The following is a 21,269-nucleotide window of genomic DNA, read 5'->3' as shown; positions in this document are numbered from 1 at the left end:
AACAGGAAGAGCAGAAGCAAAGAAGATATAGGCAGTTGGAGCTAATATCCTGATATATATATATATATATATATATATATATAGCAATATCAATATCAGAAATTATCTCGTAACAAAAAATTTGGAAAGCAAGAACATATTTATATACCGAAGGCCTGGGCAAATCCAATCATGCTTGTAGTACTTTCTTCTTCCTTGGAAATCTTTGATTATCCCCTCGAATGGACTTCCTAGCTTTCCCATAGCTGATTCAAGAGAAGAAGAAAAGAAAAACGTCTTCTTACTTGAAAGCTTTATAATCTACATTCTAGCAAGACATGTATATCACATAATTAAGGAGAATATGCATGCATGTATTTATGTACGTCAATACGTATGCATGTGAATGTTCTTGTATATCAATATTGAAAGAAAAAAAAACCCAGAATGTTCAAGGAAAAGAAAAACCATGATTTATAATACGGGAAAAAGAACCCATCATACCAGAATTTATAGTTCTTACAAATGGAAATGTGTAGGAGCCGGAGACAAGAGTTTCCAAGGTGGAAGATGATCGGAAAATTTCAGATTAATTCTTTTCTAGGTTCATTTACGAACTAGAAAACTAATACAAAAAGGAACTTTCTAAATCTTCCTTGAAATGATTTCTCTGTTTACTGAAATTTTCTGAACGTGCAAAGAGAGCTTGCGAGGCGAATATATTCAGAAAACTGGGTGCAACTGTTGCGGGTTCTTTTCTATTTATGGTTGCTGACATGCCAGATCTTCTTCTTCCTTGGAGCAAAATGATTAGTGGTTCTTCGGTTACAACCATGATCGTTAAAAACGGACCCTGCCGGTGGAACTGATGGATAAAACTGGTAATTTTGCAAACCATTTCATGATCATTAGCTAATCAGTGTTTTTGATGTGAACATGTATCTTCATTTCATGAGTCTGACTCTACTGCGAGGTCTCCTAATTCATTGGATTTATTATTCCTTTGCAGCAAATGCAGACACTATTTAGGAGCTATCTTCAAGATATGCTTGTCCTTGTAAGTTCTTGAACAATAAAGCTCTCTTTACTAATTCCCTTGAACACATTCTCTATAACTGTTCGACACTAACATGTTCAGTTTATTGTAAGGTTGATTTAGCAGGAATGTAAGATTACAGTACTTGGTTAAATGAATAAAAGATTATTGAAATGTATATTTTACCAAATTATCTTTATTATATATTTGTTTTTTAACAAGTTGAATTTTACTATAATCAACAACAACAACAACAACAACAACAACAACAAAACCCTATTCCCATATGCAATTGGGTAAGGGGGAGGTAGGGTAGTAGGCTGCCCCCAACGCCAGGTTGAGAGCAGTTTCCGTGAAAGACCTCTGGCAGTCAGAAAATTAAAAATAAAGATAAAATGCAATACATGTATAAATAAATAAATAAATACATAGTTGAACAGTCTTCATATGTAATCTTCATATGCGCGTCTGTAATGGGAAGTAATCTCTGCAAATAAATCCCTGCGTAAAAATCTCTGCATATAGACAGAAACGTAAGACCCGCCTAAATTTAAAAAGAGGAAACATGAAGAGAATGATACACAGAAGTCAACGATAGCAAGCTACGAGAAGGAATAAAGTCAAATGGGTTAAAACCTAAAACTAAGGCAACAGTACTCCGCTACCCTAGTTCTAAGCCTTCATAAATTTCAATGACAGAAACGTATAAAAAGTAGAAATCATGGAAATTACTACAAAGGCATTTAAAGAAAACATAGCTGATACACCCTATGGATGTGACCCGCACTACTCGGCTACCCTGATCTTAAGTTTCTATACTTTCCTATCAGATGTCATGTCATCGGTAAGGGCTAAATCCTTCAAATTAGATCTCAAGCAGTCTTCCCACTTCTGCCTTGGTCTTCCTCTCCTTCTGGAACCGTCGACTGTAATCGACTCTACCCTCATGGTCGTATCCTACGGTTGTCACCTAAGGACATGCCCAAACCACCATAGTCTTCCCCTCCCTCAATTTTTTGAATAGATGCACCACCCCCAAGGACATCCTAATAGCAGAGTTTGGTGTAATGTCCCACAAAGTCCTACCACATGCCCATCGAAGCATTCTCATTTCTGCGGCCTCCATCCTCCTTACATGATCCTTCTTGATTGCCCAACATTCTGATCCACACAGCAGCGCTGGTCTTATTGCCATTCTATAAAATTTTCCCTTAAGTTTTAGAGGCACCTTATTGTCACACAAAACTCCAGTAGCAGCCCTCCACTTTAGCCATCCCGTCTTTATACGGTGTGTAACGTCATCATCCACACCCTATCTTTATGTATCATAGACCCTAGGTACTTGAAACAATCCTTTGAGGGGAGAACGTGTCCTTCTATGCATATTTCTACATCTTCATCATTTTGGTTCCCACTGAAGTTTGAACATAAATACTATGTCTTTTCAGTATTGATCCTTAGACATTTTTCTTCCAGAGCAGTCTTCCAGGTAGCCAGTCTACTATTCAGCTCAGTTTTTGTTTCAGCAACTAGGACAATGTCGTCAGCGAAAAACATACACCATGGAACACCGTCTGGTGTCGCACAATAGATGTCGTCCATAATCAAGGTGAATTATGGATTTTTTTGTAAATCTAAAATAATTTAAGGATAAATTTGTAATTTAACCTTCGTAGAATTTTTGTTATTTAACGACAGAAGAATGATAATTTTGAAGAAACTTTTTTAAGGGTATTTTAGTCCAAAACGCCGGTAATCCAACAATACCTAAGGGAATGTGGGTAATCACATTCCTGATAATATATCCCAAAAAATCCGTTGTTGGTAATAAAAGATTACCGGGAATAGGATTACAGGCCAACCAAACGGGGAATGAGGATTTCATTCCCCCGATAATCTTATATGACTTGAACCAAATAACCCCTAAGGGAAACGAGCGGGTGGTCTATGTCTCCTTCCATTTCCTTCCCCCAATCTTCTCTTAATCCTAACATAGTATTATAAAAATAGAAAGCCAGAGTGATATTTACGCTACATGATTAGTAACTTTTATGGTCAAGTTACTGGTTTTTCAATGTAGATATGTAGAACAGTTGTGTTATTACTTAATATTTTTTTGACAGACATAACGGGTAAATGAATGGGGTTATAAGCCATAACTTCTATTGCTATTTAGCTTACTAGGGAAATACTGCTTGCGCTCCAGCCCTTTTGTTGTGCAAGCCACACTGTAGGTTCTAGGGGCACTACAGTATTTTTTGACAGACATAATGGTTAAATGAATGGGGTTATAATCCATAACTTATTGCTATTTGGCTTACTAGGGAATTACTGCTTGTGCTCCAGCCCTTTTGTTAAGTGTGCGAGGCACACTGTAGGTACGGAGCACTACATTCCTGAGGCCCAAGGTGCAAAACACAAACACACACACACAATCCCTAGGACCCTAGTTATGTAAGGCACAAATATATTATACATTTCTAAGAAATTTTATTTCTATGTATTGTATATGATAAGGCACATATAATTTATTGATCCTCTGGGATCTCAATTGTGACGTTTGATTTGTGAATTTGGTTCTACCATTTAAAATTGGTAGTTTTAGCCCCTGCTTCAATTTTAGCAAATTTAATCTTTACAAACTTATTACAAGTTGATTGACGGATAATTAGTTGAGGTGTTAAAATAGTTATAAATAATAATAGTTCAGTGTAGATAAATAAAAGTTAATTAGTTTTTTAGGTTAGGTTTTGAAAAAACATTGTCCTTTTATTTTTGTATATATATTTCAAATTTTGTGTTAATGTGTGTCTTGGAATCAAAATATTCAGTTTCACAAGCCATGCTACCGAGTACCAACAAAAGAAAACATGGCTGAAACTGATGATAATTTTAGCTGTTATCTACTGTCCTAAAGCAACATTTAATAAAATTGGAAGGATAATCCATTAAAGTTGGGATGAAGGGATTAAAATAGTTCGATTAAGATAATATAGAGACCAATTCAAAACTCCTGGACGCCAGCTTTGTTTGTAGTTCCTGAAATTGAGATGGATGGTTCTGGTTTTTCATATCAAGGGATGGACCGCGCGGCTGGGGGTGCAGCTGGGGGCAGTTTCCCTTCTAGTGCTTCAACCTGGGACTTCAAAGAATAACAACAATTCCTTTATCACCCAGGTCGCTTGATTCATGCTAGTTTTGTAGTTATTAAATATTGTTTTGTGTAATTAACTCGTTTGTATGGTAATGTTGCAATATTTATCAATTGAGAATAATTTTATGTCGTTGGGAACTTCTCGTTTGCTTTGCTAATGTTACTTTTTATACTGCTTATCAATGATATTTTGCTTACACATGTGGTTGATAGAAGCAAGGCTTGAAATGTAATGTGATTTTTTGGGGGGGTTGTCTTGTAGGTGAAGAAGGAGAATGCAGAGGGAGAAGCATTGGGAGCTTTGCCTCTATAACAACGAACCATTCCTTGAGGTTTGCAGTCTCTTGTAGTTACTGGCTGTTGAAGCAATCTTCTTCATTTTTCTTTTTATGTCCAATGATGCTTTGTTAGGTCAAGTGAAAATGAGTTTTGCCTTTCCTAATCGGCTGGTTACACGGTGATCTCTGTGTCGGTTTTTGAATGGAAATACTATTTGTATCTGCTGCCATGATCATCATTGGTGTTGGGTTTTCATCGATGAATAAATTAAATAAAACTCTGATTTTATTTGTATGAAAATATGCGAATACTTCGAGATTTGGGTATAATTTTTATATTTGGAAAATTATACTCGTAGTCGAATACATATTTTATTTGTATCAGTTATGAGTTACTATTGATTAAATTACCCTGTAGTTGTATCATGCTGAACTTCAATATGGTATAATTGATTTTGGTTTTTATCAAATAAGATTTTTGGCTATATTTTTTAATATTCCTTCATTTATCCGATTTGCACATGTAGAAGCTTATTCAATTATGAACTGTTGGGATAGTGGATGATGATCCAACAAGGAGTACTTTGCATCAAGTAATTGCAACTTTTTGATTTGATGTTTAGGGTATAGTAAAGGCATCGATGTGGAGTTTAGTATATATGATTAAATCACTAAATTCATTGGATCGATAATCAAATCAAATAGTGTATAGTAATGATTAGGGGAGTGAGATGGATTCCATGCTTGGATTTGTTCCAAAGCGTCGGCCGCTGCCAATATCGGCAGCGCTGTTAGGTTTCCCCATACCCCCAAACTTTTGTGGCCACAATCTTGTTGGATGTGGTAGACGTACGTACGTACAATTAAATCAAAAAAATGATTTAAGACCCCCTAGTATGAATCGCTTTCAAAGTCAAAAAATTTTCGTATCATGGCCCTACCGTCGATTCGGGATAAGCTGGAATAAATAAAATTAATTACTTGTAGTGGTAAGTAATAACTAATGGTATAAATAAATAGATCATTTGATAAATTGTTTATGAATTGTTTATTTAATATTTATTTATTGAGTTAAATAAATGAATATAAATAAAAGTTTTATATTTATTTAATAAGCGAACGAACGAACACGATCAAAAGTATGTTCGGTTCATTTATATTCATGAACAAACTCGCTTATCAATTTGTTTATAAGTTTATTTACTTGGCTAACTTTTTTTTTCCTTTTATATTTTAAATATTGAAGAAGATATGAACTAAATTGAACATAAGGTGAACTTTGGAGTTCAAATTGTGAAACTTAAAGAAGTTTAGGAATAATGGTGTAATTTTACCATTTTTTTGGCTTTGCAAATAAAATTATATTTAAATAGCGTTGATTGTCAAATATTAAGCGAATGTGAAATGAACATGTTCACGAATGTTAAACAAACGAATATGAACACATTTAAAAATAATTAAAAGAAAATGAACATGATATAAAAAATTAAAAAAAAATACAAATCAAACATAAACACATTTATAAACAAATACAAATATAATTTTATTCGTTTAAATTTGATTCATTTACAACAATTAATAACTTACCCTTTGTGATTATCCCATCTTGATGTCGTAAACAAGTTGCTGGAATTGAATCAAGTGTTGTCACGCAATGTATATATTAACGAATTAAGTCAACAATATCTACTTAGGATGTCATTGTTCATAACGAATAGTTGCTTTAAACCACGTTTTCAAAGGAATGGCGACTTGCAACCCTAATTCACTGACTTGAAGTACTTTCTTATTTATTAAATAATGCTACGAATCTTATTTTTTCCGCCGACAGACTTGAAAGAAACCTTGAACAACGAAATCTATACAAAATACATGTTTTGGAAAAGCTAAACAGCTTTTATACAAACATTTGTTATGTACACAAATTAAAAAAAAAACTATCCTATATATCTATTACTTTAATCCAGAAACATTAATTTTATAACTAAATAAATAATTAAATACTTTAATTTTAATAAAAAATGAACCTCTGTGATTTACGAGAATTAGGATGTGGTTAAATACATTTTTGAATGTGACTGTATCCATGTCGAAAGAAAGAGAAGAAGCAAAAGACGAGAGACAAAGGTTGGTATGATATAATGCATATGCTCGGTGGTTCACATGCAGAGATGATCACAGAGGAGATGAGGCTGAGATTGGGGTCGGCCCCCTGCCCATTTTGGTTTAATTAATGGGATATTGGCCCACGTGTTTGGTTCTGCATGAAACCACAAAAACAAGCCACGTCTTGAAGGTTTTTGTTTTTAGAGGAAATCTCAAATAGGGTTGGGTCAGCCATAGATTGAGGGTCCCAAATGCTGCAGCACCTAGAAATCTGAGTCCCACCCCTTACCCCTTCCTCGTGATATGTTACTCCCACCACGTCATCTCATGCATATTTTCTTTCCTTTTTCAAGTTTTTAATTTCAATTATATTTATAATGGAATTCCAATTCAATGTACATCAAAGATGATAAAATGGTAAATGCCTTGGATCACTTATGGCTATATTGTATCATCAATACATCTATCAAAGAAAACATTATTATTATTTTTCATTTATATATATATTAGAATTTTATGATTCAAATATGATTTAAATTTAAACATGAGTATATCTTTATTATTAAATATAAATTAAAAGTAAAAAAAATAGTTTGAGTAAATTCTTTTATACAATTTTCTTGTAACAAAATAATTATCCTTCTAAATATATATTAAGGATTAGAATTAGAAGTCATGTTGTTTTATGTATATCTTCTTGTATTCTTCTTTATATATATATATATATTAGACAGATCTTTTCTCAGCTGCATATGATTTTTCTCGTTTAAGATATTTTCTATAAAAATATTATTCTTTTATCTTGATTATGATAATAGTATCTTTGAAACATAAAATTATTTATTGGATTGTAACACTATGACAGATGAAGATTTTATAATTTTGTAATCGATGGATTTGGACAATGTTTTGTTAGGGTTAGATAAATATAAGGACTGGGAGATAGACATATAAATCTTTCGAATAAAAATTTATAGGATGTATTGAAGGAGAAGCATCTCATAAGAAAATTCAACTCACAGGTGAAAATCTTATTTGTGGAATAACTAAAGACAATGATTCTGACAGTTACATCAAAGCTAGGTCAAAATAATAATAAAACATGTTATTATTGTAAGAAAAGATTAAATTAAGTAATATAAGTTGCAGAATAGAAATCAAAGAAATGATACTGATCATACGAGAAAATTACTAGGAAAATTCGAGAAAATAAAATTTCTTTAAAAGATATAAATGAATCCCTCCAGTCTAAAAAATAAAATATATCAGGGAATACTAAACTATTTTTAATTAATTATTCAAAATTATAAAATTGTTTTTTAGTTTATTAAAATTTTATAATAATAGATTATAAATATCAGATAAACTCAATGGTTGTTTTATAACATTTTAAATAATTATTTTATAATAATTTAGTAAATTTAATAATTAATTTTGAAATAATTATTAATTTATAATTTTTAAAACTTCAAGGATCAAATTAATTATCTGAACATAGTTTAATGACTGGTATTAGTATGCTTTTCCCAAAAAGAGAGAAACAATTATAAATGCCAACTTGGTAAATATCCTAAAACCCGAGGGATATTTGATGGTTGAGCATGCATATAAGCCCTTTCTCCCTAAACAATATCATATCTGTATTCCTGTTTCCTGTATTTTCTTTCTCTTATTAGAAATTAGACAGAGTTTGTAGAAATGAGAGGGGTCGTATTGTTGTCGGTGCTCCTTTGCGCCATCCACCGTATCGCACTTTCCGCAACCGCCGGTACGGTGGCGGACGGTAAGAACATACATACATGCATGCATGTAAATATATATAGTCTTTTCGTTTTTTTTAATATACTGTAAACCTGCTATCTTCTTACCGATCCTATCTGATTCAGAGAGATGTCGGGTTGGGAATTGGGATTTTTGGTTGGTATCGAGTCGTATGATTAGTTGTTAATAAAGTTTAAACTTAGTCTTAACATAAAACCTAGGTTTCAATAAGATATCCTACAAGAGTGAACTAATTATTATATTGGTTTAAAATATTTGCAAATAACACGAGAAAATTAATTAGCACTATATAATATACTAATAAAATGTATAAAAACAAAGTTTATTAAGATATCTTTGATTACATAAATATTAATATAAAAATTTAATTATTATAGTTAAAGATGAATGAAATGAAATAACGAGACAATTACTCTTTGAAAAATTTTAACTTCTTATATATTTTAAATATCTTTTGTATCTATATTATATAATATTCATATCATAATATAAAATCTTTCATTCATCTTTAGTTATATTACACTGTTAAATTGGTATTTAGAAGTTTGATTTTTATTTAAAATTTAATGGAAATTAATATGATTATTATCTTTTAAAAAAGCGACGCCTAGTGAAAAATTCAAGTGGTGGACCACTGTACTACGCAGTTCAAGTGTTGAGAGCAGTATATATGTAGATTGTTATTAATCCTATTAGCTTGCTATTTTTAATAAAGATGCCAAAGTTTGCCGATCACTTTCTATTTTAGGACATCTATTGATTTATCTAAGACATTTTATAATCAATGAAGTCATAATTAATGTTGTGCGGCCATATTGAATTTCAGGACTGTTAGAAAATGGTAACTTCGAGCTCGCCCCGAATGCCTCGAGCATGAAGGGAACCGTCGTGGTGGGGCGTTACGCCGTACCGGGATGGGAGAACGAGGGCTTCGTCGAATACATAAAGTCGGGGCAAAAGCAAGGCGACATGTTGCTGGTGGTGCCCGAGGGAGCCTACGCGGTCCGCCTGGGGAACGAGGCATCGATCAAGCAGAAGATAAAAGTGATCAAGGGGATGTATTATTCCATCACATTCAGTGCCGCTCGCACTTGCGCTCAAGAGGAGCGGTTGAACGTGACGGTGGCACCCGATTCAGGAGTGCTGCCGATTCAGACGGTGTATACCAGCAGCGGTTGGGACAACTATGCATGGGCATTCAAAACAGAATCCAACGTGATCACGTTGATTATTCACAATCCGGGAGTCGAGGAGGATCCGGCTTGTGGACCACTTATCGACGCCGTTGCCATCAAGGCTTTATATCCTCCCAGGCCTACTAACAGTGAGTTCTTTTTTATCGACTATTTTCAGTTCAATTTGGTTTTAGATAGAAGATAAAAAAACTTGAATTAAATTGAATCATATAATTCAGTTCTGATTAATTTTTGGATTTCATTGTTATAGTGTTGAGTATACTCAATTTTCAATTACCTATTGGTGCAGAGAACATACTGAAAAATGCTGGCTTTGAAGAAGGTCCTTATATATTCCCCAACACTCCATGGGGTGTCCTAATTCCACCCAACATCGAGGACGATCACTCGCCTCTCCCCAGTTGGGCAGTCGAATCCCTGAAGGCCGTCAAGTACATCGATTCGGACCATTTCTTCGTGCCTCAAGGCCGAAGAGCCGTGGAGCTAGTCGGCGGGAAAGAGAGCGCCATCGCTCAAATAACAAGAACCATCGTCGGCAAAACATACAGGCTGTCGTTCTCGGTGGGAGACGCTAACAACTCTTGCGCCGGTTCTTTGGTGGTGGAGGCATTCGCCGGTCAGGCTACACTCAAAGTCCCGTACGCGTCCAAGGGCACCGGTGGATTTAAGCGAGCTGCACTGACGTTCAAGGCAGTTTCCAACAGGACAAGAATCATGTTCCTCAGCACGTTTTACACTATGAGAAGTGATGACTTGTCTTCCCTATGTGGCCCTGTCGTCGACGATGTGAAACTTTTGAGTATCCGTAAGCCATGATCAACTCCACCTTGTTGATGAAGCAGTGTCGGATATGGTCTATGTATATATTAATCCAACAAAATAAGAGTATATAATATATACTGATATGAAGTTATGTAGTATACTAGTGTGATTTCAATACGTGTTTAATTATGTATTTTACCATAATAAATGTGAAATAGTTGATTACTATTTCATCTTTTTACTTCAAGTAAGTAGAAATAAATTCTTAAACTTTTGTGACAAGTCATTGTTTTATTGGCTGAAAGATATTTTTTAACTAAGATAACAACGTGATTTAATATAATTACATAATAATAATTTTAATATTTAATTTGACCGAAATATGATTAAGTATCTTTTTACTTTAATTTTTACTATTATTAGATGATTTAATTGTAAAATAAATGTTTAAATTATATTCTTTTAAGTGTTTAATTATTTTTATTAATACATTTATTTAATATTTTATTATGTAATTATTTTAAGATTGAATAGTTAATTGTTATTTTAGAAAATAATATCCAATAATTTTTTGGATTAGACTAAGGTGATCATAAAATAATATTTGTTCGATAGACTCAATGGTTTGACAACAATAATTCAAACACCCTACAGACGTCCTACCACCTTGCCTGTTGCCAGTTGACTGTAATATGAGCAAACAAAAGCTTGTAACTGCCTGTTGCCACCTTGATTTCCACAGAAACTATCTGATTTTGGTAATGGGCAGCTCTCGGGAGATGCATGGATCAACAATTTGCATGACTAAGGGTGTGAACCATCAATTTTCAACTACATTGTTGTGTTTGCTTCACATTACTGAATGGTTTGTATATATAAAAGCAGATGCGACGTGCTGCCTAGTGACCAGACGGTTTTTAGACGACTTAAATATGTCTCAGTTGAAATTCATTGGTGCAGATTAAGATCGATCCAGGCAGTGTCCTTGCCCGTTCTACTGTGTCACGGCTTACGTAATAAACTCTCTGAATGCTCTTTTTAATCAGCAACATATTTGTTAATGTCAAGGAACAAGGTTTCAGGCAAGATGCAGGAGCCCGTATACCTGTCGTAACTTGATAGTTTTCATCAAGAAATCTTGAGCTTCGTTGTATCTGCTATAATGAGGTCATACACTGATGTATCAAGCACATCCGGTTTAATCTCATGCAACTGATTGATTTACTAGAACTGTATCATCTCGATATAAGTGTTTACTGGTTACGTTTTATGTTAACTGCAACTTAACTAGGAAATAAACTAGTCGAAGGATTCCGAGTTGGCATTGGCACAAGGTTAAAGCTTGCATATGCTGTGGCATGGAATTTTAACTGCCCTGAATCCTACATTCAGGCCTAAACATAACAATCGAGGAACATCTTCCATGTTCTAGATACTGCAATGCAGGCTTGGTCACTATACTGTACCTGAAGAAACAGATGAAGTCTGCCATTGGCTAGCTGCAAGGCTAGGTCTTCAAGTATTAAAGTCATAATACCGATCATCATATATGGAGATGGAGAAGAATGAATTTAATCGGACTTATATTTATAGACTATAAACAGGTAGCAGAGAGATAAGATGTTTGGCATGGGATATATGTCCCCTATCGATCTTTTAATTCCCTGAATAAACTTTCTTGCTATGAATTACATTTTGGTTTACAGCCTGCTAGAAAACATCCCAAATTAAAAACCATAATACTGACAAGTAAATGAAATAAATAAATAAACGGAAAAAAACAGATCAGGAGGCAGAAACATTTCTGAAAACATGTCCACTACTCCTGATATGTAGCCACGTGCATTTCGGGACAATGGGAAGAAAATGGATTGCACCAAATCATGCATATAAATGGCAGAATGCTATATAAGTTGATAAAAACCATATACAAAACCTTAAAGGTCCTAAGATCACCATTCTTTGAAGCCCAAGTACAATCTATCACGAAAATGCCTAATGAACTATAATGTAGCAAAAAGTCGAATAATTCGGTATTTGGTTACAACATTCACATGATAAATGGCCAACAAAATGGAACAACTTACTTGAAAGTGCAGGTTCCATAATCAATCATTGCTCCTATTTTCTTGCAAATCATTTTTACTCTGAGTACCGCTGCCTTTTGAATCAATGCAAGGAGTGAGAGGTGGGAAAGAAGGCACAGCTTTTAGTATGAACTTGCGGCCACTTCTTAGTGGTCCTGAAGAGCTTGATCCAAGCTGGTGCAAATTGTGGGGAGGTGAAACTCGCTTTCCATTTGGGGAACCTGCTTTCACAGGCTTAATGGCCATAGAAGTGTCTTTCAAGATCTCTGGCATATCATCCTCCAAAATGTCAAAAAGGCCACCATCAGCAGAGTCAAGCCCCTGAAGGTTTTTGATCTCATCTAAAGGAGACATTGGCGTAATAGGTGAACTGTGCCAACGAAGGGAACCTCCTGAAGTGAGAGAACCACTTCTAGGGTCCAATTGGAACCGTGAAAGGTTTGTCAATTCCCTTACTTTACACAATGATGAACCAATAACGTTTGAGGGATGATTGGGCAGTGGAGTGTGATGGAATTCATCAGCAAGCACAACGGCATTGTTATAGCCGATTCCCTCACAGTAAGATTCAATATCCAATTTTTCTTTACTTGTTTCCAGAAGCATGTCATTGCTATCAGAAGTTCTAGGAGATCTTGGAGATTTTGCATATGATAAGATGGTAAGATCAGACTCGGGGGAAGGAAGGCATCTCCTGGAAAGAAGTTTGGATATGGATGCTTTCTTTCCATGGCTGAATAGAAATGTAAGTAATCAGCAATAAAGAAGTTGAATAGGTATATTTAGCTTTTTCTTAAATGAAACTAGGACACCATAATTGTAAATCTTACTCTGAGCACTGGAATGAAGGTGTCAAAGGTGTACTATGGTGTGGATCAAACAACTCAGAATGCAAAACATCCTTCTTAGGTTTAGTGGTCACTCTACTTTCCAATCTTCCTCCACTTCTGTTGATCATTTCTTCAGTCACACAATAGTCTGGAAATTCAGAATAAGGATTAAAAGGAGTATACTGATTCTCAATTCTTACTTACCGAAAGAAACCAAATTCAGCCAAAAATGAACTCTTAAATGATGTTGGGAGGAGAGCCTATTTCTTTAATGTCTAGTATTGCAGATGATGACAAGAATGCACAGAAAGACATTTCATAATGATATTTCTTGAAACTAACCTTCCTTCTTGCCATAGACATTTTTACAGCCCTCACATCGACATCCAATAGAGCAACCAACATTAGCCTTTTTCAATATCAAAAGAAGATTCATGAGTCCAACGAACAATATACTAAAAGAGATTACATAGAAAACATGAAGATGATTCGGGCAGCAATGTATTTCCAGACCTGGTAGCATTCACAATATTTTTTCAGACACATTGACCTTTTGCAATTGCACCCTCGTTTGTGTCTTGCTGAGGATGGTGTCTTCCGGTTTCCATCTTCCTATGAAGGGAAATATGACTGAAAAATTACTATCAGGGAAAAGAAAAACAAAGCAAAAAGCTTTGGGACAGGAATTGTATTATACCCTGTTGCTTAAAGGAAACTCAGTGAATGGTTGTACAATCTTGGGAGCAAATGCAAGTGGATTACGTGATTCGATTTGTTTACGTGTTTCAAGAACTGTATCTTCATATTCAGGTCTGTTGAGACAACCTTGGCAGGAACAAGGTTCAGCACAATAGATTCCAGCAGCAAAACAATCACAATAGCTGAAAAGGAGAAAATCAGAACATGCACCAATAGAGCTATGCTACACATATAACAGAACTTCAACCGAGTAAAAACAGAATTCACTTACAGTTTCAAGCATTTGGTCCTTTTGCAATTGCAACGCTTGCAACCCTCACCATCTGTGCTGTTTAATAGTTTCTTCCTATAGAAATTAAACTATTAATGGACCTAATTATTAAGAGAAAATTATATCTGTGAATCAACAAGAAGTGTCAGAAAAACTTGCCTTTTCTTTTTGGGGCTTTGTTGGTCAAACACTTTCTCACTATCTCCATCCTCTGAGCTAAATTTCCTCTTTGTATTCAGAGTCATTTTACACTCGATTGATTCCATGGCACTGAGTGATTCTGAAACAGCAGAATCTGCAATTGTACAAAGATTCACTTCAAGTGTTCCATCTTGAGGAGGAGCTAATACTTTCTCAAATTCATCTGAGCAGCTGCCCATGTTTTCAGTTGACTGACATGTTGATTTATAGCCTGTGCCAATTCCATGCTTGCACTTCCACCTTGAGCCATCGGTATAGCATTAGCAATGCTGTTTAGGTGTAAACCAATACCTGATGGCTTGGGAACAGTTAAGGAAGACTTTTCACTATAACACTGGGGAATCAAGTTTATTGCTAATTGGGACAAGTTAACAAGTTGATTTGTTCTAGATGTAACACTTGAATCAAGATGAGATGAACCCAAACCCTCAGTTTCAGAAGTTGTAGCAAGTGATGCTGAAGAGATAATATTATCTGCTAAATTTGTAGAAATGCTGCTGTTTGCTCTAGCTTGTGGTTGAGCTTCTCCAAATTGAAGGCAACGCCTACTCATGCCTCGTTGGAGTTCATTAGCCTACATTGACTGTTGAAATTATTCTATAGCAAAAGGAAAATCTAGGAGCATTTAATGACCAAAAAGGAAAAGGGAAAATAGTTCAAAGAGAAATATGAATCCAGTGATCTATTTTTGATATCTCTATATCACAGATACTTCAAATCATTTTATACCTCAAGATCATGTGTCATGCTATGAACTGGAACATCTACATTTCCACCAACATTTTCAGCAGTATCTTCATATGACTGAATCCCCTGTAGAGATCCAGGCAGATGTTGAAGGAAACCATTGCATCGATTACCATGATCCTCTACTACTTTCTGCCAAAAGAGAAAAAAAAGGGACTGAGATATGCATATTCTATCTCCTAATATACATGGTACTATTTCCAATTGGATGGTGGAAGATGGAAACAACTATTACCTGAGGAACCAAGTTTTTACACTCTTTTTCCTTGGAGGAAAGATCAAATGTATCAGACTCAAACTTTTGTAATTCATCAGATAACCCTTGAGCAGCACCTTGCTCATTTTCAATCTTCAATGATTTGTCATCAGAGGTTAACTTTCTTTCAATGCTTTCTTCACTTTGCCCAGATAATAATTGAGCTGCATCAACCTCACTCCCACATTATTTTTGTTGCCAATTTTAATATTCTTTGAGTCAGCTAAACCACTAACTGAAGATTGAAGCACATTATTAGATTGTTTCAAATTTGAATTGACTGCATATGCAGAGTTCACACAGTCTGATTCCACAGGGTCAGCCAAGTATTCATCGACACATCCAGAGGAACTACTGGGTTGGACTGACACATTGTCCTTGTTATCATCTTCATTCCTAATATCAGTGACCAATCCCTCTTGAAATTCAGTAAGAGATCTTTCTAAAATGCAAGATTCATGAGTTATTTTCTTGTCCCCTTCACCATTTCGAGATGCTTCCACACTAGATGACTGAGGCCTGGAAATAAGGTCTCATGCAATCAGAACTCAAGCAAGAAGTATTCTAAGTGAAAAATGATAAAGCCAAAATACAAAGGTGGACAAACCTTCCAATTGTATTTATACGTGGAGATGTAAACACAAGAGGGGGAGAATTGAGTCCAATAAATCCTTGTGCTACATGCGGTGCCTTGTCATGCTTTATAGGAGACAAACTGCTGATGTAATTGGAAAAGGGGGACTCCTGGAATCAAAGTGGAAAACGAAAAAAATAAGAAGTCCAACAGATCATGATAAAGGGAAATGACATCCATCCATTCCTAAAAGCCATGCAATTATCACAGCAAGAACTCGGAGAGAAAGGGAATGTAAGGTACAATTGCAAAGTACTGGAACTTAAACAAAAACAGTTCTGTAATTGGCTGCAAACTAATGGAAAGTCAACTAAAATCAAATCCAAAGTTGTTAACCATGTCAATGTCTTACAATAATGCAGACAAAACAAAACTAGCATTAACTACACAAATAATGAACCCAAAACTAAACAAGGCACAACATCATCACCTTGTGCAAAACCTAGAACCACAAAGCGTTAAACATTCAAGCAGCATTTACTCATCTTCTCTCACACAACTCCAGTGACAGAAAAGCATCAATAACGACAAATATAGATCATCTTCAAATGCAAAACATCATCCAATTTAATAAAAATAAAGTCCTTGTCAAAATTTTAGTTTTCCCCAATTAATTGAGTCAAACTTCCCAATCCATATTCAAAAAACTGCCCAATACCCAGTAAATTAGTGGAATTCTAGTTCAACCCACCACAAATCACAACTCTACCAACAGAGTTAAAATGTCACACTTAAATCTCACACTTAAATCAAGTGCCTCGACCTTTGACCACATCCACTAACAGATACAAACCTCTTCAAACACAAATCTAAAACTTAGACCAAGAAGCAAACTTACATAAAAAAATCAAAGCCAACAGAGGGTGTAAAAAATAAAGTTAAAAGATCTAAAAATACATGAAATGATAAGTACCGCCATTATTTTTTTTATATAAAAAGGAAAAATGAAAAAAATACTTGAACTGGAGAAGAAGAAGAAGAAGAAAAATGCTGAAGCAGAAGAGGAAGAAATTGGGAACTTAGAAAGCTTAGGAGAATTCATGCTTTGAAACCCTAATACTACTTAGTCTCTGCATTTCTTATTTTCCTTTTCTTTAACCTCCAGAATTTGAGATTTTTGTTGAAAATTGGTTTTATGGATTCACCTACTAAAATCGAGGGTTTGGCAGCGAGACGTAGGCAGAGAGGTCAAGGGCGGGCATTCAAAATCCGAGCGGGAAACACAGCAGACCTCATCGGCCCTTTTTCTTTTTCTGGGCCTAAAATTAATAATTCCTAATCCGCTCTATTGGGTATTGAACTATTGATTGTTTATTGGTTCAAAGACCTCTTAGCTCCCTCTAAAATTTGACACTGGGAAAATTGGTCCCTCTCAAAGAAAGATAAGCAGTTTAGTCCCTTCTAATTTCTAAGTCTATCTCCTAAGGACAATTAATCATGGAATTTATGTTTCTCACCAATTTATATTATTTTGATTGATATAATAGTAAATTTAACCTTCAATATTTATACGTGATGCCAATCCTTATCATTTCAAATTAAATAAAATGATTTTAATACCGAGTTGTACATAGTAAAGAGACATTTTGTTTAAAATAAGAAATAAAATAATCCCAACACTTGTCATTACTATCTTGGTGCATTTTTCTTGATAAAGAGGACTAAGCGAGGTTGGTGGGGAGAGGGAAGCAGAGCATAGGAATGGACAAGATGAGCAGCCCTAGGAACATAGCACGACGCCTCCAAGAAAAGAAACAACTATTACGATTGTCCTCTAAAGTCAAGAACCTTCCTGCTACTCTTAGCTTCACCGGCATTGGTTGGTTTCAATTAATTTGCAGATGTAGTGGGCAATATCTGGAAAATAAGTAAACCGAAATTTAAGTACTACCAACCAACGTTAATACTTACACAGGTACAAGTAAACCGATGGTCCCACGAAAGTTTTCTTGATATCTCCCTTTCATTGCAGCCCTGCAGGTCTGCAATCATGGCGCCAACTCCCCTCCCCAGAAAAAGATGCCACCTGTTGATCCACCGCTTCATGCCGCATTGCTGCTGCCATCCACGTTCCTTGTTTCCAGTTCTATAAAACTTCATCATCTTAACCAATTATTCAATAAAACAAACCATGTTTCATCTGCTTTCTATCTTCATCTTCCTTATCTTGATAACCGGCTCTAATTCTTCAAACACCTTCATGATTCCCGTGGATCCTCTCTTAAAACCATCACCTTTCCAGCATCATAAACTTTGGTACGACTCTATGGTTTCTTCTTCTTCATCATCTGCTATCATTCATGGTTTTTCTGCAACTTTGTCGCCTAACCAAGCTAAAACCTTACGGGAACTCTCTGGGGTTCTCTCCCTGTACCCCGAGAGAGTCGTGCATCTCCACACGACTCGTTCACCATCGTTTCTTGGTCTGCAAACAACAAATCCTTACGTCATAGACACATCTGGATCCGACTCGATCACTGGGTTTGTTGACACCAGAATTTGGCCCGAACATCCGAGTTTCTCCGGTTCACTGGAAAGGCCAGTGTGAAATCGGCTTCAAATTCAATCATACCAACTGTAATCGTAAAATCATAGGTGCTCGTTACTTCGCAGATGGATACGAGTCTTGGTTCGGTCAATCGGATAATCTGGTCAAAGAGTTTCGATCCGCTAGAGACTCTGATGGACATGGCACGCATGTTGCATCCATTGCGGCAGGGTCCCCTGTGCAGGGGTCTGGTTTTTTCGGTTTTTCAGTTGGTTCGGCCCGTGGCATGGCCCCGACTGCAAGAATTGCTGTTTACAAGGTGTGTTGGAGTTCGGGGTGTTTGTTATCAGATATTTGTAAGGCTTTTGAAACTGCAATGAGTGATGGTGTCCACATCATATCACTTTCGCTCGGCTCATCTCGTTTGCCTTTCTATCTTGATTTATTGTCCATTGTGTCCTTCCGAGCATTTTCTAACGGTATTTTCGTATCTGCTTTGGCCGGAAACTACGGCCCGACATCGGCAAGTGTAGCTAATGAACCGCCTTGGATCACTATGGTAGGCGCTGGGACGATCCACCGTGATATCCTGGCAAAAATACATCTAAAAAACAACAACGTATCCGCCATCACCTTGATGCCTAAAGATGACTTGCTGCGCAAGCATCGCCCGCTACGCTTCGTTGGTCAATTCAATTCTTCCTCCAAGTTCAAGTTTTCAAGGCAATTAATTAAGGGTAAAATTGTGTTCTGCATGACACAAGGGCATGTAAACAGATTGTCACCTGGGGCTGTGCTTAAGATAAATAGGGCAGTTGCCATGATAATCTCCATGGCATCGTCGACCCGAACGGAATAGTCTCGGAGCCCCATGTTATCCCGACTATTAGCGTCGGGATTGAAGCAGCCAAGCAAATCGAGGACTGTATCTCATCTAATAAACAAACCCCAAAGGCTAAAATTTCATCACAAGGAACATACCAATGCATGCAAGGCCAGCATCAATCGTTGCCTCATTTTCTTCAAGAGGTCCTAATTCTCTTGTATCCGGAATTCTAAAACCAGACATTATAGCACCTGAGGTAGATATTTTAGGAGCATGGACGAATACGATCGGGCCGTCGGGTATTCCATCGGATCATCGCCGATCAAGATTTAACATCATGTCCTGAACGTCAATGGCATGTCCACATGTATCGGGTACTGCAGCCTTGATCAAATCGAACCACCCAGATTGGGGTCCGAACAAGATAAAATCAGCCATAATGACAACCTCGATGTCCCATAAACGTTATTACCATAGACATAAGCCATTTTCAGCTACATCTCCGATCCCAGACGAGTCCACAGGCAATGCCGCAACACCATTCGAGATCGGAGCAGGGCATATACTACCTATTAAAGCAATGGTCCCCGGTTTGGTCTTTGATTCGGAACACCAGGACTATGTTAACTTCTTATGTTCATTAAATTACACAAACAAACAATTGCAGATCATTACAGGATCTAAATCCCTTTGCTCTAATGACGGTACCTGGGAACTGAACTATCCTGCAATAGTAGTGGAGGCAGAAAGGGTTTGGCATCGAGACAACCCGGTTGTAATAACCGGGAAGCTGAAGACAGTAAATGTGGGATCCACAAAGTACGAGGCTAAGATTGTTGGTCCTAAAGGGTACTACAAAGTTGAAGTGAATCCCAGGAGGATGAGATTTTCTGGGATGTCTGAGGTGGTGAGTTTGAGAGTGTTTATAGAGAAAGACAGTGGAGTCTTGCAGGAGAGGAAGAACTTAAATTAGTGGTTTGGGGGTGTTGTATGGAGGGAGATAAGGGGGAAGCATGAAGTGAAATGTCCAGTAGTCATTTTCTCCAACGACTACATAGGTAGGTGGAGAAATTAGGTTATTAGCAATTTTCTTGATTGATTCTCGTAAATACTCCTGCTTTTTCAGTTTCATGGGTTAGTCAGAGTATCTCTTAGTTGTGCATGACAATTGACCATCCCATAATTCAATACATCTCTTGGTTAGAATAGTAAACTACACTCGTGTTCTAAAATCAGAATAAATAGCTGACAACTACTCAAGAAAGAGAGAGAACAACACTTGAGAACTTCTGACTCGTATCTACAACTCATATGTCAACTCTTTTGACTTCTTTATAAAAGAAAATACTATTGAATAATTATTTACGGATTAATAATTTTAATCAGTTATTTATTGAAATATATATATATATATATATATATTGCTGATTATTATGTTAGTCGTGCTTGAAGCTTTTGTCCTACGTGACGTGATCAATCAAAGAATTGTTTTGTTGGTTCAAATGAAAAACACATGCAACCAAGTCAATTTTTTTTCTTTTTTTTACATATAACGGATTCAGATTCTTAAATTCACCACCCGCATCAATTTTTAAAATTTTCACTTGCTCAACTACAATATGTAACCACAAGTCAAATAGTCTTATTTAAAGTAAATTCAATATCATAAATTAATAATTATATTTAAATCAAATAGTAAATAGATTTATATTTTAAAACAATTATACAAATTCGAGCTGGAATGATATTTTTTTAATAAATATCTGATCCGCTATTATTCCTAACTATGCATATCACTTATTATATGAATCTATGAGCACAAAAAAATGAAACAGAGCCGTACGAGAACTATAATGAATATCACAAATGTGGTTGTACTAGGAGTTAGACCCCAGATTATTAGCCGTGCTCCAAACATTCTCATTCTTCCAGATTTT

General features: G+C 35.8%; 1 protein-coding gene, 1 long non-coding RNA gene and 2 pseudogenes across 3 annotated transcripts; 3 read left to right on the top strand and 1 right to left on the bottom strand.

Annotated features, from left to right (window-relative positions):
* The first annotated feature begins 889 nt into the window (after positions 1-889).
* Positions 890-14,137, top strand: LOC120192637. The gene is made up of 3 exons (XR_005522787.1): positions 890-1,036; positions 4,432-4,664; positions 14,126-14,137. It is a non-coding gene; the product is annotated as an uncharacterized LOC120192637 (long non-coding RNA).
* Positions 8,208-20,754, top strand: LOC120192636. Of its 2 annotated transcripts, XM_039195383.1 has the most exons (4): positions 8,208-8,336; positions 9,162-9,659; positions 9,821-10,385; positions 20,731-20,754. In XM_039195383.1, the coding sequence occupies exons 1-3, from the start codon at positions 8,252-8,254 to the stop codon at positions 10,345-10,347; spliced, it is 1,110 nt and encodes a 369-aa protein (XP_039051314.1). In that variant the 5' UTR covers positions 8,208-8,251; the 3' UTR covers positions 10,348-10,385; positions 20,731-20,754. The 2 variants fall into 2 exon arrangements, with proteins under 2 accessions (XP_039051314.1, XP_039051313.1); XM_039195382.1 differs by lacking the exon at positions 20,731-20,754 and having other exon boundaries at positions 9,821-10,427.
* Positions 8,964-17,134, bottom strand: LOC120192634 (annotated as a pseudogene).
* Positions 18,150-20,407, top strand: LOC120192692 (annotated as a pseudogene).
* Positions 20,755-21,269: the final 515 nt, after the last annotated feature.

The sequence above is a fragment of the Hibiscus syriacus genome, unplaced genomic scaffold (assembly GCF_006381635.1).
Source record: "Hibiscus syriacus cultivar Baekdansim isolate YM2019G1 unplaced genomic scaffold, ASM638163v2 tig00116976_pilon, whole genome shotgun sequence".
NCBI lineage: Eukaryota > Viridiplantae > Streptophyta > Magnoliopsida > Malvales > Malvaceae > Hibiscus > Hibiscus syriacus.
The sequence above is the reverse complement of the archived record's forward strand: the minus strand, read 5'-3'. Positions and strand labels throughout refer to the sequence as shown.

Bases quoted from the DNA above. Each gene is read 5' to 3' on its own strand.
- LOC120192636 (XM_039195383.1), top strand. From the start codon at position 8,252: ATGAGAGGGGTCGTATTGTTGTCGGTGCTCCTTTGCGCCATCCACCGT. The intron at 8,337-9,161 runs GTAAGAACATAC...ATTGAATTTCAG, and splicing joins CGCCGGTACGGTGGCGGACG to GACTGTTAGAAAATGGTAAC. The intron at 9,660-9,820 runs GTGAGTTCTTTT...CTATTGGTGCAG, and splicing joins TCCTCCCAGGCCTACTAACA to AGAACATACTGAAAAATGCT.